The 22,953-nt window shown below is 45.4% G+C and overlaps 2 protein-coding genes across 6 annotated transcripts in view; one reads left to right on the top strand and one right to left on the bottom strand.

Annotated features, from left to right (window-relative positions):
• The window catches only part of GNAL (G protein subunit alpha L), a 189,127-nt gene extending 181,841 nt beyond the window's left edge, over window positions 1–7,286 (top strand). For both annotated transcript variants that reach the window (XM_086472531.1, XM_086472532.1), the window contains exons 10-12: window positions 1,050–1,180; window positions 3,197–3,264; window positions 7,140–7,286. In XM_086472531.1, coding sequence (XP_086328657.1) covers window positions 1,050–1,180; window positions 3,197–3,264; window positions 7,140–7,286 — 346 coding nt within the window. The remainder of the gene's footprint in view (window positions 1–1,049; window positions 1,181–3,196; window positions 3,265–7,139) is intronic.
• Window positions 7,287–10,463: 3,177 nt separating this feature from the next.
• Window positions 10,464–19,673, bottom strand: MPPE1 (metallophosphoesterase 1). Of its 4 annotated transcripts, none has more exons than XM_086472558.1 (9): window positions 19,208–19,673; window positions 18,253–18,361; window positions 16,780–16,883; window positions 16,103–16,183; window positions 14,420–14,588; window positions 13,446–13,517; window positions 13,212–13,334; window positions 12,348–12,488; window positions 10,464–10,932 (listed from the first exon to the last, which is right to left on the bottom strand). In XM_086472558.1, exons 1-9 carry the CDS (start codon window positions 19,480–19,482, stop codon window positions 10,750–10,752), a joined length of 1,257 nt encoding a protein of 418 aa, XP_086328684.1. In that variant the 5' UTR covers window positions 19,483–19,673; the 3' UTR covers window positions 10,464–10,749. The 4 variants fall into 4 exon arrangements, with proteins under 4 accessions (XP_086328684.1, XP_086328685.1, XP_086328687.1 ...); XM_086472559.1 differs by having other exon boundaries at window positions 14,420–14,528; XM_086472561.1 differs by lacking the exon at window positions 13,446–13,517.
• Window positions 19,674–22,953: the final 3,280 nt, after the last annotated feature.

Below are 22,953 nucleotides of genomic sequence, written 5' to 3'. Positions count from 1 at the left end.
CTGCCAAAACGACATGGGGTGTGGGGGCAGCTTGGAGAGGGTGAGCTCCGCGTGCTGGCTGCCGCAAGGGAAGCAGGGGAGACCCCTTCCTGGCATCACTGTGCTGCTTGGCCGAGTCTGAGGGGGTCCTCCAAATTCCATTTTGTCCCCTCCCCGAGCGCAGCCGCAGGAGCAGCTGGCTGCTGGCGTTGCATTCGGCTGACCAGCTGGTGTTGCGCTCGATACCTGCATGGGCGGCCGCTCTCGTAAGACCTGCCTCTGAGAGCGCACAGTTTCTCTGCCTTGTGGGATGATATTTCAGATCTAATCTAATTGTAACTGCCACAGTGCGTGTAAACTATCGCTACGTAACCAAATAGCAATCTGAACAGGTTCCTGATAAAGCAAAAACAGTACACAAAGCAAGGTAGTGAATTTTTCAGCATGTACCTGTGAGGATGCTCTGCACTGAGAAATGATTGAAGGTAGCGTGAGGAACAATGTCAAGCACAAGTCCCAAAGGCACATCGTTACAATGTTGGCTAGTTGCTAATTGGAGAAGAACAGAGATTATTTTCATTTGATTCATCAGGTGTCATACAGGCTGCCCTAAAAGGCGGGCTATCTGTGTGGACAACCAACAGTTAAGACAGAGCAGTCTGAGGAAAGGCAGCTTTCCACCCTTTTGCTTCAGCAAAAAAAACAAAGTAGGCAGTAATGTCTGGTTTTGGACTGCAGTGCTTTTAGGAAATACCATTTTCCCAGCTCACTATCAAAAGGATAATTTAGAAAACAATGTTTGAATGCTGCTCCCTACAGCAATGTCTGCTGCAGTTTTTATAAATGTATTTACAGATTCTGTAAATGTACTCACCAGCACAGGTGCAACCCAATTGAAGCAATAATTAGGTCTTTTTTTTTTTTTTTTTTTTTTTTTTTTCTGTTGAACTATGTTCCACACTACTTCACTCTTGGCCATGCAGGGATAGCCAGTAAATTTTCTATTGAAGTGATAGTTTTCCTTGATTAAGTGTCAGAGATAACACAAACATTTGGTTTGTTTTTGACAGGTGGTTACGGACCATTTCTATCATTTTGTTCTTGAATAAACAGGACATGCTGGCTGAAAAAGTCTTGGCAGGGAAATCAAAAATCGAAGATTACTTTCCTGAATACGCGCATTATACTGTACCTGAGGATGGTAAGGTTTTTCACCACGCAGGGGTTGGCCCGTAGTTTCTCTCTCTGTCTCTCCCACACACACAAACTCACAAGCACACGCTGTTCCTTAACACGAGCTGTTGGTCAGGTAAGGACCGTGCTGGCAGCACGTAGCTTGGAGGTGCCCCAGTGTGGCAGGGTCTGGAGGGGCTCTGGCTGCTGGGGGCGCTGGGGAGTGGGGCTGGCTGCAGACCACCTGCCTTCCCTGCTTTGGAGCAACCCACCTTCCCAGGAAAGCAGAGCTGCTGGGCATGTCTCTCCCCTGCCAGAGGCTTCGCCCTGGGCCTCCCACAGCGCTGAATTTCGTTGGGGATGCATTAGACTTATTTTGTGGCCATTCTACGTCCTGCAACGCTGAACTTCAGCCTTTACAGATAATGGCAGGGAGCTCAGCAGACCAGCAGGGTCTGGGCTTTTAATGGAGGAAAACCACATACAAAGAGAGCTGTGATGATGGAGTGTTAGCATGGGTTCGGTGTCCCAGCGTTTCAAGAAGTACCATGATTCCTGCACCGCAGTAACATGCTGCATAACTAAACTGTGGTATTCCACCAGTTTTATACCAGGCAGGGGGCTTCCCAGACATCTCAGGTCTGCTTCTAGCAAAAGTGGCAAAACTTGCACTTTCTGACCGCTAGTCTCTGCCTTACCCGAGTGATGCCCCTGGTGTAGTGCTTGCAGCCACGTTTTGGAAAAGGCTTTCGTTCTCCACTAACCATCAACAACAAGTTATGGAAGTGAAGATGGTAATAAGCTATTTTCAGCTTTCGTTTAGGTCTGGAATTTGAGGAGTGTGGTGCAGAGTTTGAGGTGGAGAGGATAAATAAACTGTCCTAAAATCTGAGTTAACCTGATACCAGTCTTACAATGCTAAGGGCTTTCAGAAGAAATCTTCTGTCACCATCACCCAAGTTTCTCTCTCCCAGACATATACCACATACATATAGAGTTTGGGTAAATTTTCAGCATTTTTTTTCATAGCAAGCCAGTTGTCAGAATAAAGTAGCTTTTGGTGTTTCTCAGCAGGATTTCACAGCAGATAGCCAGTGGTGCAGAATATTCACACATGAAGCAGCTCTCTATTTTTAACTTATAGTTGTTCATTTATTCCTTCATTTCAGCTGACATTATTTAAGGACAGTGGCACCGAACTCTTAGGTGCTGCTCATTGTGCTGCTTCTCTACATTTACCCTCTCGCTATAGATAAGAGTAAAAAATACGTTTCTGTATTCTGATAAATTCTGCCCTTTGCTGTATCATGTTTATAAGCATCTGATCTGGTATCTTAGATGAGGAGAAATCGCACTGAGGGAAATGAACAGGTTATCTCTTCACTGTTGTTTTTTATGCTTAGAGTAAATACAGTCGTACGTGGCCTAGGCAGAGATAACTTTGTCTGCTGATGGTTAGCACTGACCAATGAGTCTCCTGCTCAACAAGGACTTAATCTGAGGCCCCTTGATGGGCAGTATATCTGAGTATTCTGCTGACTTGGGGCCTGGAAATAAAATACATATATTAAAAGGTCTTTTGATGCTATCGTTTTTTTCAAGTGTAATCTTGGACTAACCATTTTTAAACCTAAATTCCTGCCTGCAGAAGCTTTATCCAGGAGATCCTGTTCTGCTGCAGAAACTGAACAGCTCAGCTGCTTTTTCTAGTCATATTTTCTGATAAAAGTTAAGCCCCAACTCCCACTTGTTTTGTATCTATATGAACAAACTTGTGGATGTGAGTAAGCCTCTTTATGATATGGCAAATGACATTGTTGCAACAATTCCCTGATTTTTAGGTTCCTAAAATACATTAAATACACAGTCACATTTTACAGTACCCTTCTATTTTAGAATTACCTACTGGGAATCTCCTGTGGATATTTCACATTTTAATTTCCGTATTGAAGGACTACCTCCTCCTTATTAAACCTTTTATTATGAAAAGTAGATGATTGTTTGCTTTTCATGTTTCTGATGTCATTTATTTTTAATTGAACAGCAACACCAGATGCAGGAGAAGACCCCAAAGTCACAAGAGCCAAGTTCTTCATCCGGGATGAGTTTTTAGTGAGTAATTTTGATCTTATGTGTGATTCTGTCATAGGAAATACTGGCAGATGGCAGAGTTTATTTAGGGAAAACTGCTGGGTTTTTGCAGAAAGCTAGAAGGAGAGCAGAACGTCTGCCAATTCCCTAATTCTTTTCAGCTGCCCATCTTGCAGAACCTTCCCCAGTGCTTGCACATTTTTATGTCCATTTTATTTAAAGTCACCTGCCCTGCGGAGTGTCACACAGCAAGGAATTGCTAGTGCTGAAAACGGTCGTGTGCCTGCCTGCTTGATGCCGAGTTCGGTGTGGGTGCCGGCAGCCCTCGCTCTGCGCAGAGGCACAAGGCCGAGCGCTGCTTCCGTTGCCGGTTGGTGAGGTTTTCTGTGGTTGCCTTTACCTTTAAGGTGCTACTGGCTGTTGCCTTGAGTGTTTGTTCTGTGTATCAGCCCAGTTCATGTTTAAGCAGATAGGCCTTTTTTTTTTATCCTGCATTCCTCCAAGGGCTTTGGCAGTGGTCAGCTGACAAGAGGGAATGAAGAAAAAAGCAGATTTTGTCCTTAAAATCTCCCGATTTCTGTTTTGCCAGTTAGGAGGGTTGCCTCACCTTTGGACTGGTGTCATGGCCCTACTGAGGAATCCTAAGAAAGTTTCCTTGTCTGGTCACAGTTCCTCTTGCAATTAAGGTTTCCTCCAAAGCTGGAGCTGAAGAGGTGTTGTCTGCCTTTTGCAGACAGAAGCAGTTGTCAGGCACACAATCACAGCCAGTGCTGCAGTCAGAAACAGGACGCTTAACCCAGTATCACCTGCAGCTTCACTCATACCGAGTTGTTCCCACAGTGCAAAGCAGTGATAGAGACAAGAACCAAAGCTCATCTGGCTTGTCCTACTGGTAGAAGCTGTATGGAGGTGTTTGAGAGAACAAATCTAATCATTAGAATTTAGAATTTTGAAGCCATTACGCATTGACAAGTACTGTTAGGATTTACAGCTGTTGATACAATGAGAAAGAAAGAAGCGATTAACTACATTTGCACTTTGGGGATCTCCATTCACCGCATTAATGTTCTGGATTCCAAGGAAAAATGCCAGATTGCATTGTGTTAACGTAAGAGTTACCAGAAAAAAAAATACTTCAAGACAAATCTCTCTTGTGGTAATGCTGAAATGCTGTGAAGCAGGTGTTTCAGTATCCAGTTTGGAAGGAGGGTCCAAGAGAACCAAATTATGGGGAAACTAGGGTGAAACTCCCCACCTTTATCTATTTTCATTATTTTAAAAAAATCACATCAAGGACAAGGTCCTTACCTGCCATGACTCACTGGAGTTAAAGAAGGAGGCCACCTATGGAGCGGGTAGGGAGGGGAGGGGGCGCAGGCATGCGGGGGTCCTCTGCAGCCACGAGTGCTGGGGGCAGGAGAAGCGTTTGTGCCGCAGCTGGGCACCCACCGGTGCTGGGAAGTGCCAGGGCCTGGGTATGGGGCCGAAAGCTTTCGCCCCTTTCCCTGCAGCCACGCAGGCCTGGAAGAGAGCATCTCCTCCATCAGCAGTGTTTGTGTCTCTCTCCTGGTTTGTCCTTGGATTCTTGGTGTGAAGAAATGTAGGGACGTGGTCATTTGAACTCTCGGGCTGTTTGCAGTGAAAGTGTTGCAGGCGATAAATGGTCTGCGCAGCCTGTGTGTGCCCCGCGTAACGGAGGCCATGCGTGGGCCCAGCCGGGAGGGCAAGGTGGGTGAAGCCAAGTAGAAACAGCGACTTCCACTTCGGAGACAAAGGGGACAGGGGAAATAAGCTCAGCATACAGACTGGGGAGGAGTCTCATGTCCTCTGCAAGGAAGTATTTTGTGTGTATTTTCTACCTACAGCCTTCCTGGCTCTCCTTTATACGTTTCTTTCCAAGTCTCTTCATTTATGACCTTTTCCTTGTTCCGCTCCGTTAAGTTTTCAGACACGATTCAGTGAAATCTGGTTTTATTCATTTATAAGGTTTATTGTGATTTTTATCACGGTAGCGGGTCTGCATAAGGCATGAATACGTGTGAAAATCACCACCATGGTGCTGCACTCCTTGAAAGTCTTACCTGGCTGTAGGCACTGGTACTGGGAAATTTAAAGCATCGTTCGAAGAATTTTAGGTGGAGGTTAAACGTAAACACTATTGGTACATGGTAGCATATGAGTATTAGGTAAGCAAAATAACGTCGGCTCCTGATTTCAGGATTGGTGCGGGGGCCCATGGCCTCTGGGGGGTTGGTGGCAGGCCTGGCTGGTTTTTCATGTGGGGAGTGGTGGGCGAGGGCTGGCAGGATGGATCTTGTAGGAAATTCTCCTTCCTTCAGCTCAGGCATGTCCTTTCCCCTGCCAAGCTCTTCGCGGAGGCAGCATGCCAGTGTGCTCCTTGTCCAGGCTGCTCCCCAGCCCCATTTCGGTGTTTTGGACACGGGCCCTCCAGCTGCTGCTGTTTGGTTCTAGTACATCCCCAGTGTATAGGTAACCCCTGTTAAAACAGTGGCACAGCTGGTTCATGCTGATTTTTAAAAAATCTGAATCTGGGAGGTGAAGGATCTGCTGTTCAGACACACAGACCAGGCTCCTCACAGAACACCGTCGTCCCGACCCCCGCCGCACAGGGACGACAGGGTTAAATACACCCGCTGGTGTTACAGGAGAGTAAATGTTCTTTTGTTGCTGTCCCAGGGGATATTACTTTTCCCCTCTGAACTGGTGCCAGGTAACACACTACTATTCAAAATGAGCTCTGAGTAGAGGTGAAAATACTGCATTTATCTTAAAATGAGAGAACTACAGAGCTGTCAGGGAACTGGAAAAAAACAAACCCTAACATTTTGAAAATACATCCTTTGACATCCCTGGTGTCACCAGAACATTGTGGGCAGCTTACCACCACAGCCATTAGTGGAATCAGTGCGTGACACACACAAGCAAACGCTTAGTGAAAGGACACATGTTTTACCGAAACACCAGAAGAAGATTGAACGACGGGTCGGTAGGGCGGTGTGCTGCCTCCGGGCGGCGCTGAAAGCGATGTCCCTCGCTGACGGTGTGCAACAGTGAGCCCTAGGAGCACGTCTGAGTGGGAGTCTGATCCCCCTCTCGGGTCCCTGCGGCACATAACTGCTGCATGCAGACATTGCGGAGCTGTTTGTGTGCTCACTGCAGCAGGCGAAGCGATGCTGGCGCCTCAGCGATCTAAAAAGTTGTGCGGTAGCCTTGCGAGAATTTAGTTCTGCCTGGTCTGAAGTTTACTCGATGTGGCATGTTTTATCATTCTGTGGGAAGCCGGCCACACTGGTGATAACTCCACCATGGTCTGGGCTCCATAACGGTACCAGACATCAGCCGGCTGAGCAGGTGCTCCAAGTAGAGGTGACCTCGGGGCCTTCAGCTCCAAGCAGCAGGAGCAGTAGGGTGCTGGTCTCTGCCACTCCTGCCTTCACAGCTGGGGGGCCTTCAGTTTCGTGTTGCTGATTTAAAGCAGAAGTTCAAAAAAAATGCCACATGGTGGCACCAAAAAAGAAGAGGAAAAACGGCTGCGGGGACAGCTGCGTGGCAGGCTGCAGCGCTGGCAGCAGCACCGATGGGCTGCACAGTGCCTGCAGGTGGCAGGCGGTCATGCAAACAGTGGTGGCTTCAGTGGCTCTTACACAGCACCGACACACTGACCCTGTAACAGTATCCAGCTTTTCTCAGTCTTTGTTTCAAATTTGTGGTTCATGCTGGACCAGACTCCAGACCTTCTTCCTTATTTATTTTTGGGGTCAGTATACAGCATTTCCCAGGTCTCTCGGTACTCCGTAAGCCCGTAGCCCACCGAGATGGGAACCTTCTCGTGGCACCAGCACCTGACCCTTTTCTTTTTCTCCCTGTTTCTGCAGAGGATAAGTACGGCGAGTGGTGACGGCAGGCACTATTGCTACCCACACTTCACGTGTGCAGTGGACACAGAAAACATCCGCAGAGTGTTCAACGACTGTCGAGACATCATTCAACGGATGCATCTCCGCCAGTACGAACTGTTGTGAGGGGGATCACCGTGGAACCTGTGGTTTTAAATTCTTTGCTCCTTACTCTTTCTCTTGATACTACCCCACACAGGGTGGAGGAATATGCTATAGAAATGTCAGTCTCTTCACTTTGTTTACTTTAATTATTTAACCTTAAAGCTGATTTGAAGCAAGTTTGGGTTGGTTTTCCTTCATGCTTTTTGGGACTGCTTTTGTGCTTTATTTTGACATGCCACTTCTTCGTCATTCCACTAAGCCCTTTGGCTACCTCCGTTCCCTTAGGTTTTGTTTTTTTAACTGAACATGACCTGCTAAATTTTTTCCAGCAGGTTAACGTCAGTTCCAACTGGTATGTCAGCTGGATGACACTAAAGTCATACCTGTCCCTCTGTGTGGGTTTCCTTTTTAACATGACATTGAAGAGTACTTGATGGGTGAAAAAAGATTAATGCACTTTGTATCAGGTTATTAAATACTGTTGAGGATGTAGACACACAATGTAGCAGCACCACAATATTTATTACTCTGTCACAGTTTTTAGCATTTCTGAGTTGCAGGTCAACTGGTAAAGTGACCTCCTCTTTTAAGCCGTTACTGGCACAGGAAGTAGAGTAGATGATGAGAGGAACAGTGAAGACAAAGCAATTTTTCTGGGGTTTTGGAGCGAAGTGTCTCTGCCCACCTCAGGCATTTGAATTACAGCTACTTTTCAGCCTGTTGCATCTAGGCAGAAAAATTTACCACCCTCACTGACGTTCTTTGTGCTGTCCACAAATGATCCTTTTCGTTCAGATCATTCTTGGACAACAGTCCTCTCCCTATATATATTTTTTTGTTTTACTGCTGGTTTATTATATTGTACAGACTGTAAAATGTAATATTATTTTGTACAACTTTATTGAAGAAAAATACTTGTAGAAGATCTTTGTGCCTTGATTATGGCTGTACCTGTAAAATGAGCTAAGATGTAAGTATGTTTTTGATTGCGCTGTACAGCTTGATGTCAACCTTACCTGCAGCAGAGACTGGAGGTAAGAACTTTATCTGTAGAGTTTAGGGATTTTTTTCTGGTTTATATAAAAATGCTCTTTAGTATAAAAATTATAAATTATGCAAATTAACCACTTACCTTTCCAAGTAAGGTATTACAGTCACCGGATGTTGCAGCAAACATGCCTTTCTCTTTTGAAGTCTCAGCTTTAAAACATTGGAATTCATTCAAGTGTCCAAATTGCAACCTGGTGTTGTTTTAATGGGAACCAAGGATTTTTTTTTTTTTTTTCCTTTATATTTAGAAAATATGTTTGGTAATTCTTTGGTCATTCATAGAACTTCACAATTGCACAGACCGATTGTGAATGTGTAAAGCACCATTATATAGAGCTCTTCAATCTTTGTACCAACAGCAGCTTTCATTGTGCAAGTAAATAGCGAGAAAGAAGAAAAAAAAAACAAAAAACAAAAAACAAAAAGGTGTATAAACCCTTGTGTCTGGCCTAAGAGAATTACAAGATGACATTTTTATTTCTCTTTTAATAAAGAGACACATTAGAAAATTGTTTTATTTTAAATATTGTAGAATCAAAATGTGTGAATATTTCTCGAACTTGAATAATTTATGCAAATTACATTCTCAAAACAAGTTGTGGTACAGTACAATATATAAAAAGCAAGAATTGCGGTAGCAATAAGGCATGTCCTTTTTAGTAACTATAACACTGCTTTATATTTTATACATAGGTGTTTTATGTCTGTGACTATATACTTTTCCTGTGTCCAAGATAACCTGTACAAATGTCTAAAATTACAGTTGCAATAACAGAAACCTAGAGAAGTGTTAGACTACATTACTTTCTAGAGTGTTTTACCACACTTTGGACCATTCCCCCCCGCTTCACTTTAAATTGAGGGAGAGATTAAGAGCTAACACGTTCCCCACATTGGCATACAAATCAGCAGGTTTGATTAGCTTTTTACTCTAAGCATCATTATTAGTTATAAACCCCAGCAGTCATCTTTTTAAACTCAGACTACAGATGAATTGAGAACTTGTTTCTATTTGATGATAAACAATCCCATTTTAGCTACTAGAATAGGACCCGTTCCTCTTCCCAGAAATACTTTGATACCTGTACGTCCAGTTTAGTCATCAGGTATTTCCCAGAAAGCGAAAGGCTGGGTGGAATAAGCTAATAATAAACAAATTTCCCAAATGCAGATTCTCTCAGTTCCCATGCCAAAGAAAGGCATAGAGCAAGTAACAAAAGCCCAGGCTGTTCTTTAGCCCAACGCAGGAGTTTGGGTCAGAGCTCCCAGCCTCTGCAGGAATGTCAGCAGGAAAACTGGTCCCGGTGTGAAACAGTCCCTCTGGTTTTTCTGGGGCGGGTGGGGAGAAGCGGCAGGTTTGTCGCATCTTCCCTCGCACGCAGCACACGAAGACGCTGAGCTCAGATGTCACCTTCTCTGCGCCGCCATCCAGGCAGGGCCGATGGCCCAGCTCTGTGGTGCACGGCCGCGGCCTCCGCCTCCGCAGGGAGCAGCTGGTGCCATGCAGAATGCAAGCTGCAGTAAAGTTAACAGAACTTGGCGGCCCTGCTTCCCGAAATAACGCGCGTTCCTGTCCCTGTCTGTCTGCAGACAGCGGGCCGAGGCGCAGGAGAACGTTACTGCAGCTGTATTTCACCTTCCTTCTGGCAGAAGACCGGCAACTGGAGGGCCCCCCACCACACAGATCCCTGGGATGCAGTAGGGCCCTCTTTTTTTTTTTTTTTTTTTTTTTTTAAGCTCATCATAGCACATCTTTTTAAAAATAGCAGCTTGAGGTGTCACCCTAATACTATTTTTAAGCAGGTTTCAAGTGTGTAAGAGCAAACTGGATCCACGAGCTTCTTCCCGTTGTCCGGTAGACGACAACTGCAAATTGCCGTCAGCTCACTGCTTAGTGCGTCAGGAACTGGAAGATTTCTTGCCCCGAGCCACAGTCCCTTGCATACGACATCCTAAACAGGTTACGGAGTCCGCGTCTCTCAGTGCTGATGTATCTAGTTTCTGCCTGACCCTAACGAACAGAAGTATGACATTAGAAGGGCCACGCAGCAATAAAACCCAGAAATGGTTCCAGTTTGCAGGACTGAGCCTCCACCAGGGTAAGACACTAGTGCAGATAAGCGATGAGGCTACAGAATTTACATAATGTACAGTTACACTTTTAATATACATATTTGATACAAAAATTATAGCAGGAAAAGGACTCATTTGATTGTAGAATACAGTATTTTTGTACAGCATGAACCGTTCATTTCAGTTGATTATTTATCCTGTAGTAGTCATATCAGCTGTATAGGACTTCTGTGGTATGTGTAAATGCAACCTGCCTTCAGACTAGCAATCAAATTAGGTCATTTGCTGGCATGAATATAGTCTGATGTTTGACTGTTCTCAGCTTTGGTATTTCAGTGACTGAATGCAGATGTCTGGCTCTTCATACTGCTTTATGCTTACTGATTAAACGCTGAGCAAAACAAAATGGCGGAGTGAGAAGCTGAAAATGAGCTAGTATCAGGATTACAAGCAGAGCACCTGCTGCACAGTATACAGTAGAGACTCTGCTCTCATACGGAAGGAAGCATTTCTGGAGGGCGAAGTCAGTTGGTGTTATGCTGCCCTGGAAAAGAAATGAAGACTGTCACTTTTCTGTTACAGTGGGTTCTGGATCAGGAGTAAACACCACGACTGTCACATCTCCAATTTCTAAATTCTGTGTTGGCTGGCAAGGGTTGGGGCCAGTTTCCTAGTACCAGTGCCTTCTCCAGGGGGCTGAAGAGTCCGTACCTTGTGGTGCTGGACACTAACTGGACTATTCACCAGGCCAACATTAGCCCAGAGGCCAATCTTCCCTGTAGTCCATCTAGCGTAAATAGAGAGCTGGGCTCCTCCTCTGATCTGCCTTCAAGAGAAGCCTAACTTTAGCTGCTGTAAATCCACCTGGAGGGAGCCTTCCCAGGCTAAAGTTAGGGTTTGTGAATGTGCCCCTTCCTCCCCCCCCAAGCCCTCCTACCCAGTACATGCTGCAAAAAACACGTTGGCTAATCCAAATTACGAACATGCACTTCAATAACAAACAACTTCATTGGGTTTTGTCTCGACTTTGCAGTTCAAATTAGCGTTTACAACGGACCGAGGCAGAGTTCAAACAGTCGTGAAGATGATGCAACCTTAATTAGCCAACCTCTTGTTTGCAGTGAAGATGCACTGCCTGGCACGCACGCGGAGAGCTGGTGTAGTTTGAAGGCAGCTACTCTCAGGAATATGGAATAAACGGAACTACTTTCAACAAGAAATACTAACAGTTGCATAAAATGAATTTAAAAGTTTGGGGTTATCCATGTATTAAGCAGCCTAAACTCAACAGCAGTAAAAACCCATGAAAGATTCCCCCCGCCAAGTCACAGACTACTTTGTAAACAGAGGGTAGGTTTTGCTTCTTGGCTCCTAGGAGTTCTGTTTTATTTTTGAACTGGGGAACTAATTGATTTACCTCTAAGGATATACTGAGCACTGGAACTGCCTGCAAAGCATAACCAACACGCTATAAAATGTGAATTGGAAACGAGGAGGCAGACTGTGGGCACATGACAAACGTTTTCCCTGTGCGGAGCGGTTCACGCACACGTTTGAAAACCATGATCACCGTGCAGAAGAGTTCAAGGTGGATACAGTCGTGTTTTCGTAGCTGGTAAATCAACCAAGCCAAACTAGTCTTTTTACTGTTCAGTGCACAATACTGATTATTTTTACAAGTCACTAGTTTACAACGCGCCCCCTTGATAAGAAAATGTTAGCTGCTTGTACCCCGATACTAATTAGATCTCCAACAGCATTGCTTTGTACCACACAGACCTTGTGGCTCCCACAGATGTACTCTATGAAGTGGATGCAGCATACTGAGGGGGTTGGGTGGGTAGGCAATTTTTTTATTTTTTGTTTTTACAGGTAGAATCAGTTTTAAAATATAGCTGACTGCCATGTTGATTTATTTATGAAAGTTATCTGACAAAAATAAAAAAAATTAAAACTTACCATGATGAAACTAGGGTTGTTTCTATTCCTCCAGCTGAATGACGGGACACTGATTTCTGGAATGTTCCCCGCGTGCAGCACTTCACAAGCACTGTGTGTATGGCCGCTGAGAATCAAACGGGGATGAAACCACCATATCAGCTAGAACACAAAAAGCACAAGCACAAGAATTGTCATAACTAAAAAGAAATTGAGCTTTTAAACCCTTTTTCTAACAGAATGAACTTATGGCAATTCTGGTATTCTTACAAAGTGTTTTGTGTCTGTTTTCCAGTAAGACGTGTTGATACTGGAGTACTAATGGTACCAGTTTGGCCCTCATGCCAAATGCCAGACTGGTCTTGGTTTGGCCATACAGACCAGAAACACAAGGGCAATAGCATGCTGGTGACATCACAAATAGAAAAACCTTGGGTTTAGTGAAGCAATGGTGTTTCCTTGTCTAAGGGAGAATAACCTTACACTGCCAACCTTGAGCGCAGACATTCATGCAGACGGGAAATCCTGACCACGAGGTTTTTAGCCAACACTTTGCATTTCCCTGTCGTTACTAATTCAGCAAAAGCAGCGCTGTCCAAGCGGGGGCAAATGGCGGCTTTCTGCTCGCGCTGTCGGTGCTCCACACAGGACGGAAAGGACAAGACGCTGAACAGCACGGCAGCAGGCGTAAGAGCGCCGGGACTTGGGGCCTGTACCCAGGACCCCCGGCAGGACCAAGGCCGTGATGGCACTGATCTTGGGGGGGAGCAGCTGTAACAAGCAGCCTCTCAAAGGCCTCGCTAAAGTGGGAGCTAATCGGTAGCCAGCTGCCCTCGTGTCCCCCTCCACCTACCCACTGACACTCAGGTGCCTAAGAAATCAAACCTTTTGTGATGCTTCTTGAGACAGTACATCATACTTCTCTTTAAACGGGATGTTCCTCTCCTCTGGAGGAACAGCATCTTCTCCGCTGCATTCAGCATCACTTTTCCGATAGAGAGGGTAGTGCTGGGAGGAATGCAAAACAAGGATCTGTTGTTAACGATCCCGCCTTTCTGGACCAGTAGTGAATACACTAAAAACCTGTCAGCATGGTGCCTCACCCCACCTCTGACACACCTGTAAAAGGATGGGTTCTGAAGCCGGAAGCTTTTCCACATCACTGCATCTTTTGTTGGAGTGATTCAGTTTCTGTGAATAAAATCAATCCACACATCCTGTCTTCACCTATGTGTGCCACAGAAGCAGGGAAGGGAATTAAACAGTAGCTAGGTTTTCGGGGGGGGGGATGTTTGTTTTTTGGGAAAAGCAGAATCAGCACAGAGTACAGTGGTTAAACGCTGTTCACTGCATAAACTGCTAAGAGCCTCCACTGGATGGAAGGGGAGATACTGTGATGCCTCTCTCTGTACGTGCTGTAAATACAGCTGCGCTCTTTCTGAATGCAGAAAGCAACCGCAGAATCTCGCCGTGCAAACAAGGTAAAAGAGATTTGGGGCACCCCGAGAGAGACAGCAGTTAGAGCCTGGCAGTTCTTCCATGGGAGCTGGCTTCCCGACTGACTGCCAGCCAGTCAGTCCTGCCGCCTACCAGGCAGCCAGGCAGCCTGTGAAACATGGCAGAGGAATGAAGTACAAGGAGCAACTGGATTTGATAGAAAAATACTACGATTAAAACATTACTAGGCTATCAAGACGGAACTCCAGTAGAAGCAGAAAACTAAAACAGGCTGGCTTGAAGGACATAAACCAGAACAATGTGCATAGACATAAATGCAGGGATTATTACGTATCTCAAGGCAAAGGGAGGGTCACAGAGCTGCCATTCCTTGGAACACAGGAGCCACACCCTCTGGTGGCAGCACGGACAAGGAAGTGAACACCACTAACACGAAGCAACACCTTTAATAGGTCAGTAAAAATGGTGAGGGACAAATGAGAAGAAAGATTCGCTACAAGCTGCAATATGAATTGGAAGCAGATTTGGTTTTTTCAGCAGAGTCTTAGGTATATCCTGACTATCACTGTGGTGTCAGTATCCCCACTGCAGCAGCCGAGCTGCTGGCTATGATCAGACCTTTAACAAACTCTTACCTGCTGGGAGCAATTCAGTTTGTGAGAAAGCGCCACGAGCTTTGCCTCTGAGGTGCGGCAGACAGCACAGCCATCCCCCTCCATGGCTACGCTGTTCACTAGGACAAAGCTGGAAAACACCAGTGAGCGGGCAAAGAGCCGGGAAGTGGGGAGGACAGGAAAGCATTTGCTGTTCATGCACATGTGTGAGATAGATAAACTGTATTTCATAAAATCCACGTGTTCCACAGTTGACCCAGCTGAACCAAACAGCAGAACATAACAGCTTCCGAAATCACATGCTACAAATCCTCTGGAGTACCCACATGGTAGCCATTTCCCTACCTAATAGGTTGCTTTACAATCAGTTGTTAATTAGGTTACACAATATCCTGTATGCTATGCTTCATGTTTAGACTTCCAAGCTTTTTTTATATTATAACCGATACTTCAGTGATATTCTAGTGGAAGGTCAGAAGCCCACTAAGCTGAATTCTGAGGGAAAGGAGAGCTTGCTTCTCTCCCCACACACATTTTAGACCTCAGAGATACAACTTCAGACAGTTGATTTCTTCGAAACTACTGAAAAGCAAAACCACCCAAAAATTTAATTCTCTTCTAGCAAATCAAGTGGCTTTTATATCACAGATTTGCTGTAAAATAGTTTATCTAGGGACATTTCATTAATAATGCAGCTCGTTTCAGTCAATGACTATGACACTAGACATACAATCTGCAACTGCACCAAGAACTCTGCTGTGCTGTTTCATCAAAGGGGACGTGGAGATATTCTTTAATAACTATTTTTTGAAACAGCTGAAATATATATCTCGAGGACCCCAAATCTGCATGATAAACAACAGCATTATACTGAGCATTCATGAAGCTCATACATCTAGACCTGATCAGAATATTTCTAATGTTTCCTTAATTAAGGGAACCAGTGTAAAACTGCAGGGTTTCAATCTTATGTTTGCATGAGCCACTATAACCTGATGGCACACATGCCAGATGCGGCGTGGCGGTGGGTCCGTCTGCCCTTCATACACCTGTGGTTTAGAGAAATCCCTTTCCACAAACCCACTGTCGCTTTCCCTCATTGGGTTCCTGCGCGGCACCTGAAAGTAACTGAACGGGCCCGGGGCAGGCAACTGCAGCCACAGGCACACGGTGATGAGCGCAAGCTCTGAGACAAGGTCCACCCTAAGCCAAAACCAGCTTGTGCGTTATCACCCCACCCTGTGGAAGAACTGTGGACAAGCAACTGCTGTGTTCCCAAATTCCTCAAACGAGAGTTAAGTTCTCCAGACTAAAGAAGTTATTCAAATTAATGACACTCTTAACTGGTAAGCAGAGAGAGGGTTTGTTTGTGTTTCTGTACTGAATCCTGTCCTTCTGTTATGTTCACAGCCATGGGTCATGACCAGCTGCAAGGCAGTGAAAAGGCAAAGCAAAGAATTTGATTCTGATACCACAGTACTTTTCCATTTAAAAGGAAATAGTTATAATTTACCTAGCTCAAAGTACAGCTTCCACTCCACTGCAAACTACAGGTTTTACAAAGTGTTTAGTGTTTAATGCTCTAAGTTAAGCATTCCCACATTCCCATGCTATTTCATTAGAAATTCTATTTTCAGTTCTCAGTTTTCATCACTCTGGTCTACTACCCTTCTAAACATTGAAAAAAAAATTAAATATACTCACTTTATTCCTTTTCGAGTTATTAGTTTTCCTGAGGTGAAGTTGAAAACCTTTTCAAATCGATTTACCTTGTAAGTAGTCATTCTGTGTCAGAGAGCAAACACACACCTGAGGTCAGAAATCGGCACTGCAGATCACCTGACACGCTGCACAGTGCAGCCTGCTGCTCCCTTGTCTAGCTCACATATTCACTCGGCAAACTCACAGGGATGCTCCAACACCCACATCGTGTACTCTGTCCCAGTCCCACCAGTGCAAGCACAGCCGTCCTACAGAAGCACAGCACAGTGAGGGCGCTTACACCCTTCTGTGCTGAGGTAACAGGAAAGGGAAGACGCTCAGGCCAAACGCTTTCGGACACAGAGGCCCAACACAAGGAAAAGCAGCTTCAAGGCTTCCCTGCCAATGCAGAATGACCAGCTCTGAACAACTTCAGATATGCTCAGAGAAGCATGAAACTAGCCTGAAACTTGTTCTAAAATTTATTCCTAGGGTGCCTTGTGCACAGGGGGATGCCTTTTAAGGTCTTGCTCTGAATTACAATCCCTTCTAATTTGGTTATGTATATATATATTTCTGTGTAACCACGCAAGAGGTCACTCAGACACAAGCCCAGTCACTGCGTGCATCCGACGTCTCATTCTTGGCACTTGTGTACTTCTTTCACCGACAAGACTTACTCATAATGAAATCCAATGTCATGATTCCCAGTGACAACCACTAGCTCAGTAGAAACTGGATGCTTAAACATTTTCCAAAATCTCCTGACATCATCTGCCCAGGCCTGCATGAAAAAACAAATGGAGACATTAATGCTGTTCAACGGTATCAAAGGGGATCACTAGTACTGGATTGGCTTTGTGAGGCCAGGTTTTGGTAGCAGGGGGGGCTACAGGGGTGGCTTCTGTGAGAAGCCGCTGGAAGCTTCCCCCATGTCCAACAGGGCCAATGCCAGCTGGCTCCAAGGGGGACTCACCACTGGCCAAGGCCGAGCCCATCAGCAATGGTGGTAGCGCCTCTGGGGTAATGTGTTTAAGAAAGGGGAAAAACCTGAGCAGCCGCAGCCAGAGAGAGAGGAGTGAGAATATGTGAGAAACAACCCTGCAGACACCCAGGTCAGTGCAGGAGGAGGGGGAGGAGGTGCTCCAGGTGCCAGAGTAGAGATCTCCCTGCAGCCCGTGGTGAAGACCATGGTGAGGCAGGCTGTCCCCCTGCAGCCTGTGGAGGACCCCATGCTGGAGCAGGCTCCTGGCAGGACCCATGGAGAGAGGAGCCCAGGCTGGAGCAGGTTTGCTGGCAGGACCTGTGACCCCCTAGGGGACCCCCACTGGAGCGGTCTGTTCCTGAAGGACGGCACCCTGTGGAAGGGACCCCACGCTGGAGCAGTTTGTGAAGAACTGCAGCCTGTGGGAAGGACCCAGGTTGGAGAAGTTCATGGAGGACTGTCTGCCATGGAAAGGACCCCATGATGGAGCAGGGAAGAATGTGAGGAGTCCTCCCGCTGAGGAGGAAGGAGCAGCAGAGACAGCGTGTGATGAACTGACCCCAACCCCCATTTCCTGTCCCCCTGCACCACTGGAGAAGAGGAGGTAGAGAAATTGGGGAGCAGAGCTGAGCCTGGGAAGAAGGGAGGGGTGGGAGGAAGGTGTTTTAAGATTTCGGGTTTATTTTATTTTATAGGATTTAGTTATCCTACTCTGATTTTAGTTGGTAATAAACTATTTCCCCAAGTCAAGTCTGTTTTGCCCATGACAGTAATTGCTGAGTGATCTCCCTGCCCTTATCTCAACCCACGAACCTTTGTTATACTTTCTTTCCCCCGTCCAACTCAGGAGGGCAGTGACAGAGTGGCTTTGGTGGGCACCTGGCATCCAGCCAGGGTCAACCCACCACAGGTATGCCATACAGAAGCACACACTGAGATGCTCACGTTTTGTAAGTTTTATGCGAGGGGCAAAAGTGTCAAGATACTACCGAAAATGAAGGAGCATCACAACATTTCAACTCGTATCTAAAGCACTATGAACTTCTACCAGCAGGACAACTGTAGTAATACTAAACAAAGCCTTGCCTACCTAGTCTGTTTTCTTCTGTCATCCATCTCCTTCAAGAAATTCTCATTTTTTGAAATAAGAGAGCTGTTGACGTCATACCTGAGGTGAGCTCCATTTTCCTTCATCAAAGACATCTCCCAGTATGAAGACAATATCTGGCTGCAGTAACCATACAGCAGTTTGGAAAGATCTCTCCATCTGCCATTCCCTGAAAGGAAAATACAGACCCAGTCATCACTGCCTGACTCCTGGATCCTCAACTCTGCATACACAAACGCGGCCTGGCAGGAATGGGAAGATGGCTCCTACACACTGAAAGTGCTCATATGAAATTCAAATCAAATACTTAGAAATCAGGTTTAAGTACAGTAGGTGCATCTTACCTGGGGGTAATTCCACCACAATACAATCAGGACCAACCATGCAAGAAGTAATACCAGCTTGTTTGTTTTCCATTACAATTTCATTAAAGAGCAATTAATTAGAACAGTGAATTATTGCACATGTTTTACTATGCTACAGTTTCTGCAGCAACAGTTTATAAAGTTCATATCGTGGCAGAATTAGTACTTTCTTTCAGCATTTTGCTTCTTCTTTTGGACTAAAACATGGTTTTGTAGGCATAAGATTGGATTGTCTTTGTTTTTAAATGTGATTTTGCCTCCAATTCTTCTAGTACAGAGACAAACTTCTACCAGCTTCCTTATGTCTGCAATTAAATGTCATTACTGAGACATCCAAGTTACCTGGCTCATTTTTAAGGCATTCTATAAAATAGTTACACACTGGAAAAGATTATCTGACCCATCGAAAATGCTCAGACACCTACACCCACATACGACCTGAACATTCAAGACTGTACTGCCGCAGTCAGTCCCACTCATTAACCTTTCAACACTGGTTTACTATCCAGCACAGATCCAGACAGGCAAATCAGGGGCAGCATGCACGTACTGCTTACAAGTACCACAACACTGGTTTTAAACATCTGCCCCATTAGCTACTATTAAAAACTCTAAAACTAGGATAGAGATTATTCAAAAAACATTATTACCTTCTTAGCTTATCCAGCCAATGTCCTCTGATTTCACCAAGTAGGTGAGTATCAGCTAAAACTATGGCCTTTAGGACTGAAGTTGAAGTCTCTTTTTCACCCATGTGAGCTCCACTTTTCACTTCCGGCCACTGACATTGAAAAATTACCACATAATAAATTAAAAATTCACAAAATATTAACACTGAGCTGACAAAGCACACAAGTTTCAGCAGGAAACAGAGCCTCTTCTTCAAAGGAAGATTCTTCACAGTGGTCGAGCTAGAACTCAGCATTGCAGTACCAGCAAGAAAGTCTTTCCCAAAGGCTCGGTTCTCCTCTCTCAGGGGAAGCAGCAGGAGGTGGTCAAAGGATCACCTTGGGCTTCGTATCAGTACAAAATCCCTGTGGGGAAAATACAAAATAAAACATTCATTAAGCCAGCAATCCCTGTGAAAAGCTACCACATAAGGACTACAGCGTTAGCTTCTCGTCACCCTGAAAGATCTGAAAAGAGGTAACTGACCTACAAAGCCACGTGGGTTTTCTCCTTCAGGTACAGACGGCCACGCCGCTGAGCACAGAACTGCGCTCTGCCCTACCAGGACCAAGGCAACCAGTTAAAAGCCAGCCAGGATCTTGGAGCATGATGCTTTTTTAAAACTATACAGCGAAAACAGTGTGAGTAGGGGTCAAAGGCAGGTAAAGACACAGCTTAGCTTGAGCAGCAGCAAAAAAAAAATTTAAAAATCCATTAGGATCCCTATCACCCTGGCCGCTGCAATGCCACGTGCAACCACTTTCTGGCACAAGTCACATAACATGACTACGCCAAATCAATGCAATTACCGCCTTTAATATGGTTCACTGTAACCATCTCCAAGAACCAAAAGCAATTGATTATCCCAGAACAAGGTTACCGGAGCTTTCCAGGAAGACAGGCACGGACACAGGAGCAGTAACTAATGCTGCTGCATTGCTAGCAAGGGGAAAACAAAAACCGTCTAAGCCTCGGAAACAGCAACTGAGCTGCAGCTGAAGAGAAATGCGGGAAAACAAGCATAAGCTGGTAAGCTTTACTGATTTCCTCCACCGCAGATAGTCTGTAACCCAAAAAGGGAACTCACCCCTTTTGAAACTACAGCATTTTCTGCCGTTTTAAAGGCTAATCCAAAGCAAACATCTTCATTCTGATAAGCTACAACCGTAACAGGGCTCGCTGAGCTCTTCACTTGTTCACAGGTATTTAACAGAAAGCCATTATTCCCGATGCAAGGAGGAAACACCCACACTTTCACAGCTCCGTTTCTTCTACACCCTTGGCAGAAACACTTCTCCAGTGCCAGTGCCCACAAGATACTAGCCAAATGCCCGCCTGATACTAGCCCTTCCTGCCAGGTACAGCCACGCCGGTTCCACACGCCACCGCTCAGGGTTTCAGCCTGAGCAGCACCAGATGTCCGAGGGACAGACTCGCTTTTACAGGTAAACAGCGCAGCGTGGGCACAGTAAAAGGGACTCCAGGAGAGCTATAAAGATGCTACTTCCCATGCTCATGAACAAACTTCTAGAGAAATCCACGAAGAAAAGCCTTGTCCCCCACCCAGGAATGGGATTGCAGTTGTGCTCTCTACAGCAGAGGGGTTCTAACAGAGGACTAACACCCAGGACGTTTGCCACGACCGAACACAGGACCCAGGCTGCGACCAGCAGCCAGCATTCACTTGAACTGACTAAATCCATGAATTCTCAGTATCTCTGAATATTCAGACCTCGAATATTGGGAACACTAGGACAAAATTACAGAACCACACAAAACTAGTGGATCTTTTCTAAAATTCTGGTCTCAGTTACATGCAGAACAGAACAAAACTCAAATTGCTTTACTGAGTTAGCCCATTTGATTGGCATCTCATGTAAATCAAAAACTGACATGTGATTATTATCTTATTTTTCCAACCAAAACCTCTATTTGATAATAGCCACTTATTTTCAAACACGAGCTTCCCATATCACCACTACAAAGCACTTATTCAAGACAAAAGAACCATTAGTCCTCTCATGTAACGTTTCTAATATGCATTATTGAACGTTAGCATGACTAATACTTAATTGCATGCAACTCAGCTCTATCTAAACTTAGTTTAGCAGGAGAAAGCCACTGGCCCGACGTCACAATTTCACAACAGGGAGGAACTACACATAAAGGCTGGTTAACTTATTTAATACTAATCTCATCTGCACTTTAACTAGCAATAAAAATCAACAAGATCTTGTTTGTACATTGCACAACAAGGCAAGGTTAAAGCAGAAATGTCTGTTCAACAGCAGCAAGGACAAAAGACAGGTAAACTGTTAACTAAGCACACAAATTCCTATGGCCTTATCCTGCACAAACTGCACCTACCCCAGAATTTTGAAGTAGACTTGGTGGTCATAGACAGTCTCCTCCAACAAAAATAGTACTAATTTGAACAGAAAATGTCAGTAAGCTGTTTAACTTGCATTAGGCATGCAAAAAAAATTACTATAAACCCGAAAAACCCTATGACTCTTCTTACTCACACTTATCTACACAAAGCTTAAAACAAAACCCGACGTTTTGCTATCAATATCTATGCATTCTCTAGAAGCTTTTCACTACATTATTTTTCACACACCAAATCTCTTTGGAAGCTGTCCAAACCGCTACAGAGCTGCAGCAAGAAGCCAGTGTCAGAGATCAGCAGGGGGAAATAAATAAATAAATAAATAATCGAATCTTCAGAAGTAAAATGATCCCATCAAATGCAAAAAAAACCCAACCAACCAAACAAACAAAAAAACCCCACAAAAACCAAAAAAACCACCCCACAACCAAAACCTGCAAGTACTAGAAATGAAAAATATCTTCAAAGCAAAACTGCCATTTTCAGGCAACCAACACAAAACCACAGCGCTGGTCATTCCTACAGATGTTCCCCGTCCTGCTGTTTGGGCTGCCAGCTGTTACTGTCTCGGGACTTGTCCTGCAGATGTGGAAGATGCTAGAGGTCTCCCACCTGCACCTTACATTTCCAGCTTTCCTGACCGTGAAAGAAAAAAGAAAAGAAGAAAGGAAAAGAAAAATAAATAAAAACCAATCAATCACAGAAAGCCAATGACGCAAGTGAAATCCAGCCCCGGGTATGGGCTGGCAGAACTCCCTGCCGCCCCCGCTGCCCCCGGCCCAGCGGAGCCCTTCGCTCGGGCTGTGCCCGCACGTCCCCTCGCCCCACGCCAGAGCCAAGGGGCCGCAACCCAGTGCCGGCAGCAGCGCCCCGAACCCCGCGCTCGGGCACCCCAGCCCGCAGAGCCCCGCGGGGAGGCGGTGGGGCTGCCCGCGGCCTGCGGGAGGGGGCTGTGGGTCTGCGGCTGCCGCCCCACCGCGCCCGGCTGTCACGGTCAGACGGGAACCTGGTTTCTCACTGGGGCTTGGGGAACTCGGTCAGGAGAAACAGCTGAAAGGTTTCTCACTGTCTGTTGTTCGAAACACAGAGGACTGGCCTGTTGCAAAACAGATTTTTAAAAGTTTGAGAAGCTCGTCATAAAGGTGAGATCAGTATTTTCACCATATTAATTAGTTTCTACTGTTTGGGCAGAGAACATACTCCACAATGGAAAGCTCTGATCTTCAATAGCTGGCAAAGAGCAAAATTCTGGTAGTCATGACGATTTCGCATTCAGTCAATGTATACATTCCTTAGACAGGGGAGAAATAATCTTGAACTTCTCACCTACACATTTTA

The sequence above is a fragment of the Leptosomus discolor genome, chromosome 13 (genome assembly GCF_034619465.1).
Source record: "Leptosomus discolor isolate bLepDis1 chromosome 13, bLepDis1.hap2, whole genome shotgun sequence".
Taxonomy (NCBI): domain Eukaryota; kingdom Metazoa; phylum Chordata; class Aves; order Leptosomiformes; family Leptosomidae; genus Leptosomus; species Leptosomus discolor.
The sequence above is the reverse complement of the archived record's forward strand: the minus strand, read 5'-3'. Positions and strand labels throughout refer to the sequence as shown.

What these genes read in the sequence shown, in the direction of transcription:
- MPPE1 (XM_086472558.1), bottom strand. Translation starts at nt 19,482, where the DNA reads ATGCTGAGTTCTAGCTCGACCACTGTGAAGAATCTTCCTTTGAAGAAG. An exon ending in TGGCTGGATAAGCTAAGAAG is followed by an intron (nt 18,362 to 19,207) that starts GTAATAATGTTT and finishes TTTTCCTTTCAG; the next exon opens with GGAATGGCAGATGGAGAGAT. An exon ending in GAAAATGGAGCTCACCTCAG is followed by an intron (nt 16,884 to 18,252) that starts GTATGACGTCAA and finishes TTTTTCATGCAG; the next exon opens with GCCTGGGCAGATGATGTCAG.